Below are 19,181 nucleotides of genomic sequence, written 5' to 3'. Positions count from 1 at the left end.
CGAAAAAAATAATGTTCCATCATCGATCCTGAATCAGAATCTGAGAATGCATGCCATAAACAGGGCAGGGTGGAGTCTAGTCCTCAGGCCTTTCTGGTGGTGGGCCACACGGCTGTAACATCTTCTCCATCAGGTTGAATTTAACCCTGGCCTTTGTTTCATTTTCGACAAGGGCGAAATAGTTCAGCATATCAAAGTGTCCAATGTATGAACATGTACTGTCTCTGTGCTGGTTTGTGCACCATTCCCATTTATTCGTATCTGCATGCCCTGTGCCGATATATTTCGACTGCAGATGTTCTAACTGACTGTGAATATTGTATCTATCACCCATGATGGTGAAATATCGTTGAACGTCGGTTTAGAGCGAGATTTTCGATTAAATCTTGGTGTTTTTGTGTAAAAAAACGAACTTCAGATGAAAGAACCGTTGTGGGGGCAATTTGTTACATCCTCGATGAACACTTCGAGGAATGGCGGAATTATTCTAGAAGTAACAGGTGACGCCACCATTAGTTCATAACGCGCGAAATACGAATTAGCTTCGATCCGCTTGAACAGGGTCTGTTTGATGTAGCTCGCAGCCGCCACACTCTCTTCGGAATAGACTATAGATGGCAGCACCTATTTTCTAAAAATACATTGCGATGACGTCACGAGCCGGGGAAGCCCGAACAAGGGAATCCTCGTCTACCAGCAGCATGGAACTGGAAGAAAATTTCATAGAAAGCGATGAAACTATTGGTGATAACTCCCCTATCAACTCAACACCATCTGAACCAAGTAGTCACAGTAGTTTTGAGGTTATTCAAGAAGGGGAAAATGCATCGCATGATAAAAAATCTGGTGCAGGGAGTGAAACAGCGGCGCCAAAAGACGGGACACCCGCTCCAACTTTTCCACTCCCGGAAGAGAAACTGTGTGGTTATCTGAGCAAACTTGGCAATCGAGGGCTTGTGAAAAGCTACAAGTTGCGGTGGTTTGTTTACGGTGAAAACACTTGTAAACTTTACTACTATAGAACCCCTCAAGATGTGCTTCCTTTGGGAGAAATTGACATCTCCAATGCTGTGTTTCCATTTGAGGCACTCAACATGGAGAAGCCAGGATTTTTCCAAATAAGGTGGGTGTGTGTATACATTACATGGTTGGTAGGCCCTATTATGCTTGCTGTAAATTAACCCCTTCAAGCAATGCTGTTATGTTCTAGTGTTTATGGAGTCGCTGTCTTCTACACCAGTCTGCCGGTACGTGCATGTCCTGTGACTTACTGAAAACTTTTTACAAGAGAATAAGTTTTATCAGGATTTTGAAGAACAACAAAGATTCTTAAAGGGGGTTGGCTATCAATTTGTATATTGATAAATATATATCATGAAGAATAATCTCACATGCTCCCTGAGGCATTTAAGAAATATATTTATTTTTGACAAACATCACAATTTTGTCCTCCATGCAGGTCAATTGAAGATAAAAGAAAGGGAAATGGGTAAATTTACTAAAGTTCTTTAGCATGCTATGTGGCTTTCTAACATTATTTTCAGTTAACATTTGCTAAAGCTAGATACTTTTGTCACTATTACCAAGTATGGATAAAAAATCTATAGGGGCCTACTTGCTATTAATAAATATAAACTGTATATCATGTATGCGTGCTTTATGCCATTGAAAGTACTGTAATCAGATTGGGAACATAAAAATTCCAGGAATCATCATGAAAAATCTGTTCTCTTTTCTAATAAGTCGTAACACCTGATGTATTTGACCCCTGGCTACATGTATATGCCTAATCTATGTGTTTGATTGTGCTTTTCTTGAATTGTTGATCATTTTCAGCAACAATCCCTGGCTATATGCCCAATCTATGTGTTTGATTGCGATTTTCTTGAATTGTTGATCATTTTCAGAAACATCGAACGCACGTATTACCTGGATGCTGGCGACAAACAGACAATGATGTATTGGCTGCAGGAGTTACAGAAACGGAGAAGACAACACAGTCTCCGGCAGACAGTCATATCTGAAGAAACAATCACCACAAAACAGATCAAGGTTTGCTTACACATATTGTAATCCAGGAAATGTAATCCTTTCATTTTCGCCTTTCTGACATTTAAAGTTTTTTGTCAACATTATCATTTGGGCGCACCAATATAAATATCACGTCCAGTCACATACATGTACTGCAAGACGTGTTTTGAAAAGATGAGGCAGGTTCTAAAGTGGGCAGAGTAAATGGGGCGTTCATATAAAAAGCTTATTTTTCTTGTGAAATTTTCAGGTAGCGGAGAGTGGCCTGGTGCAACCTCTGAATCTGAAAACAATGACTGTCTCCCCTGATGGCGACTGTATGTTGTTGAATCCAGTTGACTCTTCCACGGTCATGGTTGGGCAAAAGTCAGCTTCTAGTCGTAGGGGTTCAGCTGGCCTGAGCAACGTGTCGTGGAGTAACTGGAAGATTGAACTACGCAACACGTTCACACAGTTCAAGGCCACCACTGGGAAACCTGCCGCTGAGAAACAATCATTTCAAGGTAATGTTGAAGCTCTGTTTGAAGCCCCTTGTATTTGAGGACACTAGTATCCTCCAGAATTGGGTCATTTTCATTCAATGTCTTGTTATTTGGGCGCACCATGTGATATGTTTAGTTACTGCTACTACATCATTTTGTCTCCTCAGGTTATCTTGATGCTCCTATTTCATCATCACCTGGTAGTTCACAGACTGATATCAGCACGCCTGCCTCTAATACTGCCAAAGCCAAGTTGGGGAGCTCGCAGACAGACATCAGCACGCCTGCCTCTAATATCGCCACAACCATGTCAGGGAGCTCACAGACAGACATCAGCACGCCTGTCTCTAGTATTGCCACGGCCCAGTCAGGGAGCTCACAGACAGACATCAGTGCACCTATCCCTGAGACTGCCAAATCGAAGTCCATATCATTTGCAACACCACAATCAACAATTTCCAAAGACTCCAAGTTTTCTGCATTGAAGCGGATGATGTCTCGGACAAAGTCTACATCAGATGAGACTGTAGAATCTTCTTGTAATAGGTGTAAACAGGTATTAAATCTTCTTTCTGCCACATTTGTTTGTTCAGTAGTGCCTATCTCTGCAGTTCCTCTCAAAGCAACATACACTGATACAGTAGGCTCACATTTTTGCTTATCCTGCTTTGCCTTTGACAGTAATTCAGTCAGCTTTGTTTCATTTTTCAATTTTTTCATTCCAGTTGGACCTTACGATTGCTACATTAAAAGATGAACTAGCAGGTGTAGAAGAGGAACTCGAGGCCCACAAAGATATTGTGAGACTCTTACAGAAACAAGTTGATGTTAAACAGAGGGAGCTGTCCACAGAGTAAGGAAATAGCCTTCTCTCTCCGCTCAGGTGTATCATGGTTTGGGTAATTTTTTTCAGTATGTGATTGCAGGATTTGTACGTATATGTAATGCTGGTCTTGCTAAACCTTACTCTAACTTTTTAAATACATTGCTAACCCCAAACAGACCTTGCTACAATAATGCTAACCTAACTGCATGCCTTTTGCAGATATTTGGTTTAGCAAATGTTTCATATTTCTCCAGGGCTGAATTCCGACATTCTGTCACCGATCTTAAGGACTTGGAGCAACTGAAGGTGAAGGATAAGATGATCGTTGATTTGGAACATCTGATGACCACGACGAAGGAGGAAATGGCGATGATCACTCATAGAATCAGGTAAAACTCCTGTTGCTGCGACCTACTATGTAGTCATGGCAACATGATGATTGATTGTGTTGTAAACAAGTGGCCGATGGGTGGGGGCTTGGAGATAAACCAGATAAGTGACATAGACTGTCTCTAATATTTTGAGGCGGAACTTGAACATACATATTCTAAAAATCTGAAAGCAGAAAATCTTCGTCGTAGAAAAGTCAGGTACATTGCTGATCAGATATTAACTTGCATCTCTTTTCTACTTCAATAGAAAACTTGAGTCGGAGAACAAGAGTATGAAGGAGCAGATCTCCATGTACCAGGAGTCGCTGCAGGCCAAAGATGAGGTGGTCCGCTCCCTGACTCATCAGCTCGCTGCCTATGAACAGGGAAACTTCAACGAAAACACAACTGACAGTGCAATGAACACGACACTGACAACAATGGCAGGTCTTCACTTTGAGGAAATAGAGAGAAACAAGGTGGGCGCATTGTGGTGTTCAATGAAAGATTGCACACTGCACTTTGTCATTTCACCGAATACTTCGGCTGCTGCCTTGATTTTGGTCTGCATTTCAGCTCCATCGGCGCAGTGTATGCGGAGTCAACCAATACCTCCAGCTTGATATCGATTCCTTAAACTTAACTCTAGAATACTAGCATTTGTTAGCTTTGCAAATTTTACCATACCTGATAATGACTTTGTGTTTTTGTTGACAGGAGGTTTGCGAGGCCTACGAGTTGCAGAACAAGTTGCTGAGTAAGGAGATCCTGGAGTTGAACATGTTGAGGGCAGACGACGAGAGAAGAGCAAAGATGCTACTTGTGTAGGTATTTCATCATCATATTTTTGAATTTTGTTTTTTGCACAAATGAACTACAGTTGTTCCCAGCTTAGAACTATTTTCAATCTAAATAAAGTCAAAACACAATCACATCATAGTGCAAAGTGCACTGTGGTTTCCACTATGTACCAAGCTTTCTCTATAGGCCCTCCTGGTAGATAGTACAAATGATCATTCCTTGACTCTTGAGAATTCAAAATTTGTCCCTTGTCTTGTACAGTATGTAATATAATTATTTCATCGTCTCGAATACATTTGCAGACAATGTGCCAAAAATGAAGCCAACTATTACAGCATCCAAAGCAAGTATCTTCTGCTCCTCAACCAACTGTCACCACCAAAGATGGGCACTGGTAAGTTGATTACCATTTGTCTGCTCCTGACCCAAGATTAGATACAAACGCCATACCCCTTGAAGTCTCATTCGAAGGACTTCATAGGGCAAGGAATTTCAGTTCCTTGACCACGCCAATTCATTTAGAAATACAATCCTCGGCTCTATATTGTGTAGCCAGCAGTACTGGCTGTGAGGCTGCTTTTTCTGAATTGGATAGAAAATATCCGAGTATAAGGAAGCATCAGCACTTGAAATACTGAAAAAATATTTCAGTAGAAATCATGTGAAAAAAAAGTTATTAACCATATTCTCAATTGATAATCCCAAATGTATCTTTATTGTTGAGAACACCTGTTAGCATTGCAATTCCAGTGTATGGATTGCTGTCGCTATGACTGCTATGTGCATAATGTAGGCCTATAATGACTTTTAGGCCTACCATATTGATACCTACCACGGTAGTCGAGTGTTCCTACACCTGCCGTTGGATATTGAGTGAATCCTTGTCTGGTGAATAGTGTGTGTCTATGCATGAGTGATGGAGGATATGATTGGAAAGCCAGAGTCGGAGGGAATCAAAAAAGATTTTGGATCCTCAATCATATTTTCAATTTTTGGAATAGGAAGTTTATGCTTTAATTAATAGTATGGGACAGATCATTGTTTGTGACACTGTAATTTCAGTCAATGTGGAAATTTAGTTCATTTTAATCAAAACTTCAGTATCATGGAATCAGTGGGAGTAGGCCCGAGACATACAGGAGTTTACCATATGTGTCAGATTCTCTGTGGACGGTTTTGGCAAATGATTAGAGAGTTTTGTTTGTATTTGAGTCTGTTGAGTCTGGCACTCTGTTGGCTACTTGCCCTTATTGAGTCTGGTACTCTATTGGCTGCTTCCCCTGATTGAGTCTGGCACTCTGTTGGCTACTTGCCCTGTCTGGTACTCTATTGGCTGCTTCCCCTGATTGAGTCTGGTACTCTATTGGCTGCTTCCCCTGATTGAGACTGGTACTCTATTGGCTGCTTCCCCTGATTGAGACTGGTACTCTATTGGCTGCTTCCCCTGATTGAGTCTGGTACTCTATTGGCTGCTTCCCCTGATTGAGTCTGGTACTCTATTGACTGCTTCCCCTGATTGAGTCTGGTACTCTATTGGCTGCTTCCCCTGATTGAGTCTGGTACTCTATTGACTGCTTCCCCTTATTGAGTCTGGTACTCTATTGGCTGCTTCCCCTGATTGAGTCTGGCACTCTGTTGACTACCTCCTCTGATTGAGTCTTGCATGATGACAGAACATGTAATCGGCTTGTTTCTATGAAAATGAAGCTTGGGTGTCAGCTGTTATTATTGTCAGATACTCGATGTATTATTCATATTTAGATAGAGAGATTAACGTCCTATAATCATGAACGCAGTTGCTAGGTGTAGAGAGGCAGGTGCTAGGTGTAGAGAGGCCTGGTCACTGTGACTTTACATATGGGTATTGATTATTAGCTTAGTGGAGGAAATTAAAAGATGGAGTCATGTCTGTTGATAATGCCTGGGAATGTCGTTTATAGAGTTCTTGTATAAAGGCTGGTTTCGGGATTTATCAAAAACACCCACCTATACTGTTCATGGGCAAACTTATTTAAACTTACACAGTTGGATGTCAACTTTTTGGACAACTGCTGCTAACTGGCAAAAGACATAATAGTTCATGCATATTGATAGCATTGTCGTAATTGTGCTAAAGTTATAATTGTACCATGCATGTAATCACCAATCAATGTGATAATTGCTTCCAGTTATTCTGGGGCAATTACTCAACGACTTTATCTTACCTTACTGTTAAGTGTTATGCAATAGATGTTGTCATATGACCCGTCATTTATGTACTGCTAGCTAAGTTCAACATTGATGCAGATTCATCACCTCACGGTCGAGTCTGAACTGTTTATGAAGACATTCATCATCCATCAGAGGGGGTGACAGGATGATGACACCATGACATGTGCATGCCATACTCTCATTGGTCAATGCATGCATCCGAAAATGCTGCTCATAAAGAAGCAAAACTTCACAGAAGCCAGGATGGCAATAGCCTACATGTGCTGAGTTGAAATTACATCAATTAATTGAGGATGATGTGATAATAGGCCAGCCCTCATTGGTCAGCAGATGTGACCGAGTGCATTATACTTTATATCGCAAACTGTTGCTCGTGGTTTATCCATTAGTCTCAGACACAGATTTCAATTTGGATTGGAAAGGTGATCCCAGGATTGGTGTGAATTCATTCACTTTGAAGTTTCAAATGTCATTCGCTTGGTGTGGAGGAACGATTGGTGACATTCCCTTCATGATTCATTTAGCTGAATTGTGTCAAGTGAGTCCAAAGTGGTCCTACAATGATTCTCATTCATTGGATTATCAAGGAGATAGGGTGATGTCCCTTAATACCATACCAATCAGGAACGCCTGAGGCCAGTATCACCTCAAACGACTTTCTTCTTTGTTTCAAGATTGACGGTTGTGTCTAAGCGTTGAAGGCTGTTGTCTGTCCAGTTTAAATTCTCTGAGCTTGTCTACCGGCTGGCAAGAATTCCTCCCTGCTAGGTTTAGGCATCTTGTCAGGTCATAAAAAGGGATTATAAAAGCCCTGCTATTAACAGTCAGGAAATGCTTTAGCCCCAATGTAGCTTGGACGGATCCAGGAGTCTGAGATTGAGAAAGGTAGCATGCCCCTGAGAGTCATTGTAGGCCTACCCAAATTCATGGCCAGTTTTAAAGATTTGTGCAGCCTCTGTGCACTCACCACTGTGTAGTGCCGTACAGTGGCTCCTTTCAAGTAGGACTGCTGCATATTTCTCCATTGGCAGGTGTTGGCCCTCGGTGACCTGACCGGATCCTGACCGTGGATCAATCTTTCACACCTTAGTCTTTTATAATTGACAGCTGTGATTGATTTTGCTTCATCTGAAATGACCCCTCTTTCTTATCAGATAGGGCATTCTGTGTAGGCAGTATGTCTCAATTGTTACAACAGGGGGCCTGGACATGCATTCAATGCTATATCCTGGATTAGGACCATTCTTACTATGAATTCTTTTGTCAAGGGCCAGGGTGTGTGTCAAAAAGAAGATCCCTGTCTTGTCCTGACTAGAGCAAAGGTATATGTATATGTATATGTATGCATACCTATAGGTATGTGTATTTTCTGGTATATGGATTATTCCATTTCTTTCAAGAAATCTGTCACGTGCACATCTACAAAGCTACATTTTGTTGAGGCTTTTTTTTTCTAATAGGCCTGATCTGGTTCTGGTGCTTTAATTTGCAGTCCTCCAGAGAAGAGTTATAATGTGATTGTTGGAACTGTTTGTGGTGACATTTCTGAACACAGAGTGCTTTAGATTAATATCAAATGCTGTATGGGTCATACCGGACAGGCTGCTCGACTTGATTTAGTTCAGCTGCGGATTTAATGAGGTCTGGACAGTAGGCCTACACTCTGGGCAATTGATTTTTTTATTGACTGAAAATATCTAAGGGTGAATACAATGTAGCTTCAAGGAATTATATTGAGTCCAAGGTTCCTTATGCGTTTCTAGTCTTAACTGAATTTAAAGGGGTACTCAGTTGGTGTTTACAGGTGTCTCAGTAAAATAGAAATAACGTTTAACAAAATGCCGAATCGATGATCGAAGCAACCTGCCATCAATCTCAAACCCAGCGATTACCTGTTTTACCCACAAGAGATATCTTTGTCACACATAGCAGTTGGTGACAATCTGTTCATTAAGACCTGCCCTAGACACATTTGCAGGGATGGCACAGTCGCCCTTTCACAATATCAATTATTAATCAACTTTAGGGATGATATTCATCGAGTAGAGGAAGACCAGGTGCAACCACTTTGCCGGCACAGAGCAGTTTGTGGTTGAGGAACGTCGCTCCCATGTATCCGTATTGATTATCTGGATGTATCAGCTGCATATGAGGCCTTTCACAACCTACGCGGGCCTAAAAACACAATGGTCGATCATTCATCATTGGTTTTGTGGAACTCGGGTGCCAAGCCGTGCATTCAGGAGAGGCAAGGAGAAAGAAGTCGGAATGGGAGTGACAGGACTGAGTCGAAAGTGGCTACGTGTGTTCTGTCATCAGAACCGGACTCTGACACAGCAGATAGCGAGGATTCCAATTTGGACAATCAGACATACGTTTCTACTACAACAGATGGTTTCCATGGAGATGAAGAGAGTTTAGCCACATTCACAAATGATTGTTCTGCTCAGAAGCGACAGGATATTGCAGAAGTCTCGCATAAAGTGGCAGACATGCCTAATCTGTTTCGAAACAGAATATTCAGCAGTACTACGTGTGATTCAAGTGACTTGTCCCCAAGGAAGATATTCAGCAGTACCAGTGATTCTAGCGACATTTTAGCAAATGGCTCGCTCTCTGACGACAATGATGAAGCAGGGCATGCGCAAATCAGTAACGTGCAGGATGAAATTTTTGAGCCAGTTGTGACCAATTCGTCACCAAAACTATCAGGATCAAAATCGGTGCCTGCAAAATCGCAATCAGACATTGTTAACGAAAGCAAATCACCCAAATCAATGAAAACATTGAAACGAAACTCTCTCATATTTTATGGGCACGATTTGGACTGTTCAGCAGATTTGCGTAAAACTTCACAAATTCCCCGTGCGAGTATATTGCGACAGAATTCTAGGTCAGAATATGATCCTTCTCACAACCGAGGCAAGGTTGCTGAAAGTTCAAATGGTTCCCAAAAAAATGTATCAACTTCGGTTACTGACAGTAATGTGAATGGAAGAAATGACTTTCAGGATAATGCAAAGTATGATACTGATATTTTCCGTGGAAAAATTCAGGACATTTTAGATGCTAAGGCTGTCCAAGACACCTACCCCGTTGAGAATGGTGTTAAAGGTGATGTGAGTGGGAGGTCTCCAAGCAGAGGAAGACGAAAACCGTTGGAGCAAATTTTGGATCAGATCAGTCCTAATCACAACCACAAAGCACAAACAATGTCTTGTGATATGAACATGGGTACTGGTCCGTCCAAAATGCACACCTCAAGGAGAACAGGTTTATTCAATGGAGAGGTTTTCCTCTCAACACATCATCGGAATTCTAGTGGGAAAAAAGCAAGCGAAGAGGTGCAGTGTTCTATAGGGATGCCCCGGAGGACCGATAAACCTCAGCGGGATGGTATCAGTTTGATACCAAAGTTAGATTTGAATATGAAAACTATGCCTTGTGCTCTGTCGTCTCAGTCGTTCAAAGGAAACATGTTTCCAGCTGAGTTTAGTCGGAAGGAATCTAGGGTACCACGTCTGAATGGTTCACATTCAATGCGTCTGAATTCGCAGACCATCTTCCCCAATTCTCGCTGTGACAAGAAGGAATTGCGTGGTCGGAGTTCATCAGTTGTTGTGACGACATTATGTAACACTAGGGCTGACAATGATAGTATGAATGACAGGGAAAAGGAATGGGAGAAAGGAAGATCTTCAAGGCCAAAGCTTCAGGGCCGCTATAGGAGTCATAGCTTGGACAATGTTCTTGATGATTCATGTGATTTACAAAACAGTCGCTACGCACCTGTAAGCTACTTTTGTGAACCCTCCAGTGTGCCGAAGGTGGGGAAAAGCAGACTTGATAGTGGGCGGGAAGGGAGGAAAGTAGATGCGTGGAACTCTGTTGATGGTCGTGATATTCTGTCAGATGATGAATATGATGTGAGACGTATAAATGCTGATGAATATACTAAGCCAAGTCATGAAAGGAGGAAGAAACTGACTGGTTATGACGTTGTGTCTGGCAAGACATTTTCTCATGCAAAGGCTGAAGGGGAACCTGGAGTAATGGATCTGGGAAGAGATGTTCAAGGAAAACGAAAGTTGCTGAAAGATCCTAAGAATTTCATGACAGAACATCATTTGCGGGCATTTTCACAGGCAGTCACAAGGTCTGACGTGGCTGAGGATGTAGAGGTGGATAGCCTAAATACTGGAGGTAGTGAACCAGTGAAGGACAATTGGATACTAAAATCCAAGGATTTTGAGGATGCTTCTGATGAGGAACTAGAAGTGATTGAGTTGAGGTCAGTTCCTTCAGATAGGAAGAGAAGCCTTGCTCGCACAAAATCTGAGGCGGGTCACTTTGTCACTGATAAAATCTCGAAGTCTGGTATGCGAAAAGAGAGCCAGATTTCACGGTCAGAGAGGCTGAATTTGAATAGGTCTAGGACTTTCTGCATGTCGAATAATGACATGATTGAAGACCTCCGTCAGAGCAAAATTGAGTTGTCTGGTGTCAGCAAATTGGCAGAATTGTTCTGGCCTAAAAAGGGTGGTGAGAAGAATGATTCAGTGGACTTTTGCCAGAACAAGACACACGACATTTGTCGTTATTTGCAAAAGTATCGATCGGACTCTGCAGTAAAAGCTGATAAGTCTGTAAACAGAGACGTTCGTAAATCTAGGAAAACGGATAGTAAAACTAATACCGTTAATAAGACAGATGGTTTGGAAGGAAAATCCCCGGTCAATGAATATGAACTTCAAGTTGTCAATCGTAGGGGAAGTTACCCATTGTCTGAGTTACCAGTAGATTTGCATCGGCAGCGGAAAAAGCATCGTCGTCAATATACCCAGAAGAACCGCCCAGCCTCTGAAATAAAGGATAGTGTTTTTGGTGATCTGACGGAGTCGCAAACTGATTTAGTTCTGGAGAAGTTAAGTAGGAAGTCTGCATTCTTAAAGTTAAAGGATATCGATGGCTCAGATCTCGCACGGGATCGCTGGAGAAATGTCAATGAGAGGCTGACTCCTCAACCAAGGCGGAAACAACACAATATTAATGTAACTGTGTCGCGAGATTTGCAGAAACGGTGTGAATCTTTGGAGATGGTTGTAGATGGCACTGCCGTATCACCAGAACTACGGGCCAGGAGGGATCGCGTACTGGAAGCAGAAAATGATGACTTAATTCCAGATCATACTCCGAATATGAGGAGAAAGGATTACCATGGGAGTTTTGATAATATTCTGGATTCAGACTTGCCGAAACATTCGTTTCATAGGCAGCAAGATTCGTGTCGTTCTATCCGTCGTAACCATGCTATGCGGCGGTCAAGATGGCCGTCTGACCAACAGACTTCCAATCAGGAGTGCAATGATGGCAGTCATGGGTTAGTTTACAAGACATTAGATAGGAGAGCATCTTACGATTGCTTGTTGGATCCAAAACCCAAATCATTGCACAAAACATTCAGCGTACCTAACATGTCATTGAAACCGAAACTAGTCCTGAGCACAAAGTCAGTGTCACCGGCGCACAAGAGTTACGAGTCTGCCAGTGGAAGTAATACCTCGTCCCCAGACCCTACACCAAAGCGGTCTGTTTTGAGGTTCTTCCAATCATTCTCAAGAGCTGACAAAGAAACGCCTGGGAAAAGGCCCCTGAAGCGGGCACAGACCTTTACTCATACCCACGACCGAGTGTACAGGGCTAGATCGCACTCTGATCAGTCTTTCACGGCCTCCGCGGAAACTTGGACTCCCACAATAGATGAGTTGGAGAGGAACCCAGTCGTTGGTCGTAAAGTCTCATTCCTGCGTAAATTTGCCTCAGAGCAGATGGACGACATAAGCAAATCTGTTGAGGATGTGCAGAATCAGATTCGGTCTGCTGTTAGGCGGATTCAGTCCAGCTTTGAGGAGGAGGGGTTAATCGAACTGGACACACGGCAGCCGTCAACGACAGATACGACTGGAATGAGGAATGAGGAATGTTTTGTTCGTAAGTGCAAAATACAATTTAAGGTTGAGGTCTTTCATTCTTCCTCTTCTGATATGAAACTTAGGTGATGGTTCTCTCTGTTTATCTTTTCCTCTTCTCAGAAATGGATCCAGGGGAGAGGCGCACTCGGCCTGTTCTGCTCAACTGCCAGGTTCTGTCAATACAGCCAACAATAAACAACTTCTGCAGTAACCAACAAACCACTGAAAAAGAACACCCATAATCAGAACTAGGGAGCCCCTACAGCCTTGCCTATAATCTCTCTCAGCTTTGTTCTTTTTACAGGAGTTTCAGCAGCTCGAAAAACGCATCTGTGTATCTTGATATTCTACCCTCAGATTTTTGTGTGGGACCAGAAAGTCATAGGCCTGTGAGTGAAGTCTCATGTTCAAGTGCGTGTTTGATCTTGTGTCTTTCAGAGGGCAGTGAGAATCAGTCTGAGGAGCTTGTGACACGATTACTTGAAGATGCCATGGAGAGTGACGTACACACAAAAGCTGATGGTTTGGAAGACTCCAGTCGTAGGTGAGTATTGGCAAAATCCAACCTAACAAATTCAGACATGACCTGAGCACATATGGGGGTCACCATACTCATCTTTGCATGGAATCAATAGCACATTGCCATACCATAATTATTTTTTTTCAGTAAGGGGGGCCTGTGACCATGCCAGGTTGTATTTCCGAAGGCTGTCAGAGGTTGCCTCTTTCCCCTAATGAGGTATTTTGCCTTCTGTTTGAAGCATTTAAAGCAGAATTCGTCATACTTCTCTTTGTCATTTCAGTAACTTCGAGTACGACAAGTATGGCTTTTGTAAGACAGCATTGTTGGACGAGGAGGAAAACCATCTAGTTGCCAGGGCAAGGAGACTCCAGAAGGATTCTGAGGATATCACAAGCACAATACAGGTAGCTTTCTCTCACGATAGCACGAAGGAAGTTGAACGGCCGGGGACCATCTGTCTTGCTATATCTTGCTCTGCTAATGTACGATGGGTCTATCAAGATGCAAGGTTTTTTAACTGCCTCTCAGAATTAAAACAAGTTTACATCCCCATAGTTATATTGACAACCCTACTCTCTCTGTGCCTTCTTATTTGAGACCTAAAGGTTAAACCTTCTTTATGAAATCTTTGAACGATCCCTCTCTCTAATCCAGGGCAGTGATTACCTGACATCCCTGAGAGTGAAGTGGGAGAACTACTTCGTCAACCTAGGGACACGAGAGCTGCAGCCGTGCGTTGACTTGAAGATTCTGATACGACAGGGAATACCTTATGACATGAAGGAGAAGGTGTGGAAGGCGTAAGTACAGCAATAATTTGATTATTATTCAAAATTGGCAATGTGGTCTGGTGGCAAAAGGTGTCTGGTGCTGATAATCCATACATTGTGAGTTTGATACCCAATACAGATACATCGTACTTAACCTAGTACAAGTTGCTCTACTTTGATTGCCTTGCGATTCGGTGTACTGGGTGCCTAGGTTGTGCAAGTGCCTGGTGGGAAACAGCTGCATTTTGACATATTGGTTCTAAAAGCCTTTCTAGTCTAAAGTTTCTGTTGTCTGTTTCAGCGTGATAAACTTCAGAGTCGGTAAGATGCGGGAGATTGTTGGCCCATCTTACTACTGTGATCTCCTGTCGACGAAAGGAGGAATCAAGAGGTACAATCCTGCTGCCAAACAGGTAACATTCTCATATTACTTGAGACTCAATGGAACTCTGAGTCAATGATAGTCTCCATATCACTCTTTCCATTCTGTCTTTCTTAATTGTTGTGTCACGGATGTCAAGGATGGCCAGTTCATAGTGATTATGTATTAGCCAAGACCTTCCCCTCGAAACTAAGAAGTGTAGAACTGCAACTGATATTTTAGGGGCAGATTAGGTTATGTCTTGTCAGCATGTGATTTGGGCCACGGCAGTGTTGAACATTTTCAGACATTATCAACATATTTTCAGATTGAGCTTGACTTGTTGAGGACCTTGCCCAATAACAAACATTACGAGAGTCTCCAAGGAGAAGGTATACCCAGGTTACGGAGAATCCTACAGGCCTACAGTTGTCACAATCCTGTGGTTGGATACTGCCAGGTAAGCTCAACTTCATACGGCTTTAGCTGTACCTTCTTGAGACCCCAGAGTCCCTCTCTGGCCCACACTCGAGTCCTACATGACATGAAGGCCAAGGTTCAAATGACTAGAAACGACACCTGAAAGATGTTTCCATAAATATGTCCCTCCTCATGTAACAGAGAGTGCCATCTGAAACAACAACACAACCCAATTCACACTCCCATGTGATATGTGCGTTGAGATTTTGCGGTCTCTTCCAAGTTTCCAAATCTCTTTTCTAGGGCTTGAATCGCTTGGTGGCTATCGCACTTCTCTTCCTGAACGAGGAGGATGCCTTCTGGTGCTTGGTGTGTATCGTTGACTTCATCATGCCACAAGACTACTACAGCAAGACACTCATTGCTTCACAAGCTGATCAGGTGAGAACTTGTTCAGGAGCTGTTTCTCTTGATAGGTAGTAATTCGTAAGTCACTTGAAAAAAACTTTTCCTGAAATGTTAAGTTTAATGAAACATATCGATTTGAAGATTTTAAAAGTTGTTGCAGGCGGAAAAAATTATGTGTCCATTGATGATAAACTAATATTTTTATGATGGGGCCTAATCAAATTGTTCTCCTGTTTCAGAGGGTGCTGAAGGACCTTATAAGTGAGAAGCTGCCTCGTTTTTACGCCCATCTCGATAGCTATGAAGTCGACATGTCACTATTTACATTCAACTGGTTCCTGACAGTGTTTGTGGACAACATTCCTGTGGAGACGTTCCTTAGAATTTGGGATGATTTTCTTTACGAGGGTACTAAGGTGCTATTCCGTTTTGCCATTGCGTTTTTCAAGTATGCTGAAGAGGACATCTTGGCGTTGAAGGACCACATGGCGATACATAAATACCTCAGGGTATTAGGGGAGACGATGCTGGATTGCAGGAGATTATCACAGGTAAGACCTCAGGACACCACGTGAGAAAATTGTCCAACCAGGGATGAAACACATGACAGCATAAATTCCTGTGCGCATTTGGTCGATTTACATGTGATTGACATGGAGACATTTCACATTTCATATGTCACATGTTACAAACATGGTCATTCTTTGACTCTGACTTAAAAATATGACAATGTATTAGGGAGAAAGGGAATATTACTTTCAATTTATATGTGGCTCCCTCTTCGGAAATGACTTGAAGTGACAAGTTAGAAGTGACAACGTGAACTCAATATGAACCTAGCTTTAAGTGTCTAGTTTCACTCACTGTGCTCATTGTTCCCATGACTTATCTGACACTGCTGTTTTGATCTTTCAGATTGCTTTCCATGACTTAAATCCATTCCCTATGAAGAGTATCAACACGAAGCGGTCATATTATCTGCTTCAGGTCAAGGTAGGTCTATAAAACATGCATAAAAATGCCAGTGAGTTTGCCGAAATGTACTAAATTTCATTGCCATTGTATTGTATTGGGGGCAAAAAGTGTCATTGTCAGAGAGGCAGAGGTACTTGAGAAATTGATTGTTGTTTAAAATGGTTGAGTGTTTGACTCCACTGCAATTATAGTTAGAAAACACAAAAGCGTTCTATAATATCTTGCGTGTTAATTTGTGTTTTTATTTCTTAGAAACCAAGAAAATAGATGGATACAATTGGTAATTTCAAAATATGCCAAAATCCTGAGATCTTTTGTTATGGTGCAGGAGGGTGGTTAGAAAAATTGGCATAGTGGTAGAGAGGTTACCTCATGAATGCATTGAGAGTTCAGGGTTTCAGTTGCAAGCTGGGCCACTGCTGAGTTCCCCTACAGGTCCAGATCTTGTTCCATGCTTTGTAGCCGTCACCCCACACCTCAGAGAGCCTCTGTGAAGACTGTGGAGAGCTCAATTATACATAATTAGGTACATGTACGTAGGATGCATGAGGAGTGGAGGTTGTACAGGAACAGGAATCTGGGCATGGCAGTTAGGAAAAGGTATCGGTGTTTAAAAGTGTTGGATAAACTTTTTCTATGCAGCACAAGAGCATTTGAATCTTTCAAAAGTTTTTGTGTGAATCTGTGGTGCCGAGACTTAAGATCGTCATCCTAAATGGTTTACAGTTGGTAGTACCCTAGTCATCAAGGTAGGTGAAAGTTATCCTTGCGTACTTCCTGATGTTAAATGGCCCTTATGATCCCGCCTGATCCCTTCATCAACCATACAATGAAGGTCTTCATTACGGGTTACATTCATTTTCCTATTCTTCATTTTCAGCATGAGCTTGAGGAACTGGATGCCATCAGAGAAGACTTCAAAAATCGGGAAATTCCGTCAGATCGCCGAGAATTCTGGAGCGATGATGACCTTGACTGATCAGCTTATCATGTTATTCTACACTCATCTTGCAGTGTTAAGGTTCCCGAGTTTCTACACCCAAAAACACAGTTCTGAATAGCTTACAATATAACGGATTGGGACAGTTTTCATAACTTTTATAAAAATCCAAATCATTGTGTACAAAGAGCATAATTTTGGGACTATAGTTGTTACAATGTCAGTTATATAGTGAGTTAAGAGTGTAAGCAAGTACTATAGGTTAATCATACTTGTGTAGTGTATCAACATTTAATATGATGGGCATAATTTTGATAATATATTTGGACAAATTCTACTGGAGTTGAGACTGGCATTGGATGCATTCAGTCAAGAATTATTAAAGATTCTTTATCAAGTCTTTATTCTTCTGATATCGTACTTTTACTTATGTTATGTATTCAATTATTCATTGGATTGAATTGGTCATGTTATAAAGGAATTCAAGAGCAGCATGTGATTAAGATTGGCGATAGGGGGTTAAACTTTGCGTGACCTATTCCGTTGCTCATTAAGGTTTGAATGTTATAATTGGGCATGTCATGATGGCAATTAAGGGGAGACCTTTTGTCTGTTGTGTTAAGATGGTGCCTTGACAGTGTGTCTTATGTCAGAGTATAAGAAGGGCATGAGATGGTGCCTGATATTGTCTTTGAAAAGGAGAATATAGATGCCGGTCAATCAAGACAGTGATTTCGTGATAAGATTTTCTCCCAATCTTTCAGTGCATCCAATCTTGTTAAGAAAATTCTCGTCTTTTGATCAAGCTCTTGCTAATCATTTTGGAAGGTTAATATAGATGACAGAATAATAAGTGCCAAAGATTTGTTCATAGTAAAAATGGCAATCACGTCAGGATCGTGAAGGTTATATAAAATATGATGTATATACATGTATATGTAGTTGTAGAAAATGTGATTATAGAACTGTGATGGCTTTCGTGAGCTGGTCTTCATTTAAAAAATATTTAGTTGTGAACACTTTGGAGACACTGTTAGGCTTTGTGAGCTCCATCCTGAGAAAATCCGGGCTGGACTTAATTAATTTGCTCCTCATCCTCGCTCAGGGTGAAGGGAGCAAACAAGCAAGGTTTCCTCCGGCTGTGTAGCCTATGTACTCTTCTTACAAGGGGACTATAGACAAGAGCAAGATGAATTAACTTAATTTGCTCCTGACAAGTTACAGGTGGTCAAATTGGTCTCAATTGATAAATATCCACAGTTGAATAAGGGATTGGGTCATGTTTCATTGAGGAATGGAACCTGAGGTAGAGAGTCTGTGTTACAAAACCCTCAAGGGTGGAGCTAAAATGTTGTCAAAATCCCGTGCTGTAAGCGTTTATCTGTCTGACCTACCTGGCTTCAGCCTATAGTTTTCCTTGCCTATAGTTCCAATTCTTCCAGTAATACCAATGTGTTCTGTGTTCACAGAATCATGCAATAGAGCAGAGCTCTGATTCTTATTAGATAATGGATTTGAGATTTTGAATCATGTACATAATATTCATGCTTATTTTCTCTGTGATAGAATAAATAATCATGCTCACTGTAGGCAATGGGATCCTTGTTGTATGTATGTATCACAGGAAGACACAGTCCATTGACCAGCTTCTTTGTCATTTTGGGTGGTTAATTCCAATTCGCCAGGATAACGTCCATCCTCAATTGGTTACCTTGGCCACTTACATGCAGTATGGGCACTTGCTACCCCTAAATAACCTATAACAATGGACTGGTATTTCCTGTAACATCACAACTGTACCATTGGCCTTGGTGTTGCTTATTTTATGAATTTGTCTGTTCATTGCCTTCAGTGAAGTAAAGCTATAACCGGGGATGGCAGAGCCTGGTCTGTGCCTGAGGGGTGGAGAATTTGGCAGGTTGGATCTCAGTATTATTTATGTAAACTACAAAGTCTTGAGTTCTCATCTGCTGCTATTGGGGATGCACCCCCAGCCCCTGTGACGACTGAAATTGAGATCAGGAGCTGGGTTCAGACCCAACGCCCCCTTCGATCAGACCCTCTTCGATCAGACCCTGTCCAAAAGTCCT

General features: G+C 41.9%; 1 protein-coding gene across 5 annotated transcripts; it reads left to right on the top strand.

Moving 5' to 3' along the window:
* The first annotated feature begins 688 nt into the window (after positions 1-688).
* LOC135485851 (TBC1 domain family member 2B-like) lies at positions 689-18,917 on the top strand. 5 transcript variants are annotated; one of them, XM_064768165.1, is made up of 19 exons: positions 689-1,123; positions 1,460-1,489; positions 1,908-2,052; positions 2,282-2,534; positions 2,681-3,069; positions 3,239-3,366; positions 3,594-3,728; positions 3,979-4,189; positions 4,428-4,534; positions 4,814-4,905; positions 13,133-13,238; positions 13,498-13,621; positions 13,872-14,017; positions 14,289-14,400; positions 14,677-14,808; positions 15,072-15,209; positions 15,416-15,727; positions 16,092-16,169; positions 17,032-18,917. In XM_064768165.1, the coding sequence occupies exons 1-19, from the start codon at positions 702-704 to the stop codon at positions 17,128-17,130; spliced, it is 3,159 nt and encodes a 1,052-aa protein (XP_064624235.1). In that variant the 5' UTR covers positions 689-701; the 3' UTR covers positions 17,131-18,917. The 5 variants fall into 5 exon arrangements, with proteins under 5 accessions (XP_064624235.1, XP_064624236.1, XP_064624233.1 ...); XM_064768166.1 differs by lacking the exon at positions 1,460-1,489; XM_064768163.1 differs by lacking the exons at positions 689-1,123; positions 1,460-1,489; positions 1,908-2,052; ... (5 more) ...; positions 4,428-4,534; positions 4,814-4,905 and adding exons at positions 5,435-5,534; positions 8,749-12,713.
* Positions 18,918-19,181: the final 264 nt, after the last annotated feature.

The sequence above is a fragment of the Lineus longissimus genome, chromosome 4, assembly GCF_910592395.1.
Source record: "Lineus longissimus chromosome 4, tnLinLong1.2, whole genome shotgun sequence".
In the NCBI taxonomy this organism is placed as follows: domain Eukaryota; kingdom Metazoa; phylum Nemertea; class Pilidiophora; order Heteronemertea; family Lineidae; genus Lineus; species Lineus longissimus.
The sequence above is the reverse complement of the archived record's forward strand: the minus strand, read 5'-3'. Positions and strand labels throughout refer to the sequence as shown.

Excerpts from the sequence above, each read along its gene's own strand:
- LOC135485851 (XM_064768163.1), top strand. The coding sequence starts at position 8,909 with ATGGTCGATCATTCATCATTGGTTTTGTGGAACTCGGGTGCCAAGCCG. Across the intron at positions 14,809-15,071 it reads CTGTGGTTGGATACTGCCAG|GGCTTGAATCGCTTGGTGGC; the intron begins GTAAGCTCAACT and ends TCTCTTTTCTAG. Across the intron at positions 15,210-15,415 it reads TTGCTTCACAAGCTGATCAG|AGGGTGCTGAAGGACCTTAT; the intron begins GTGAGAACTTGT and ends CTCCTGTTTCAG.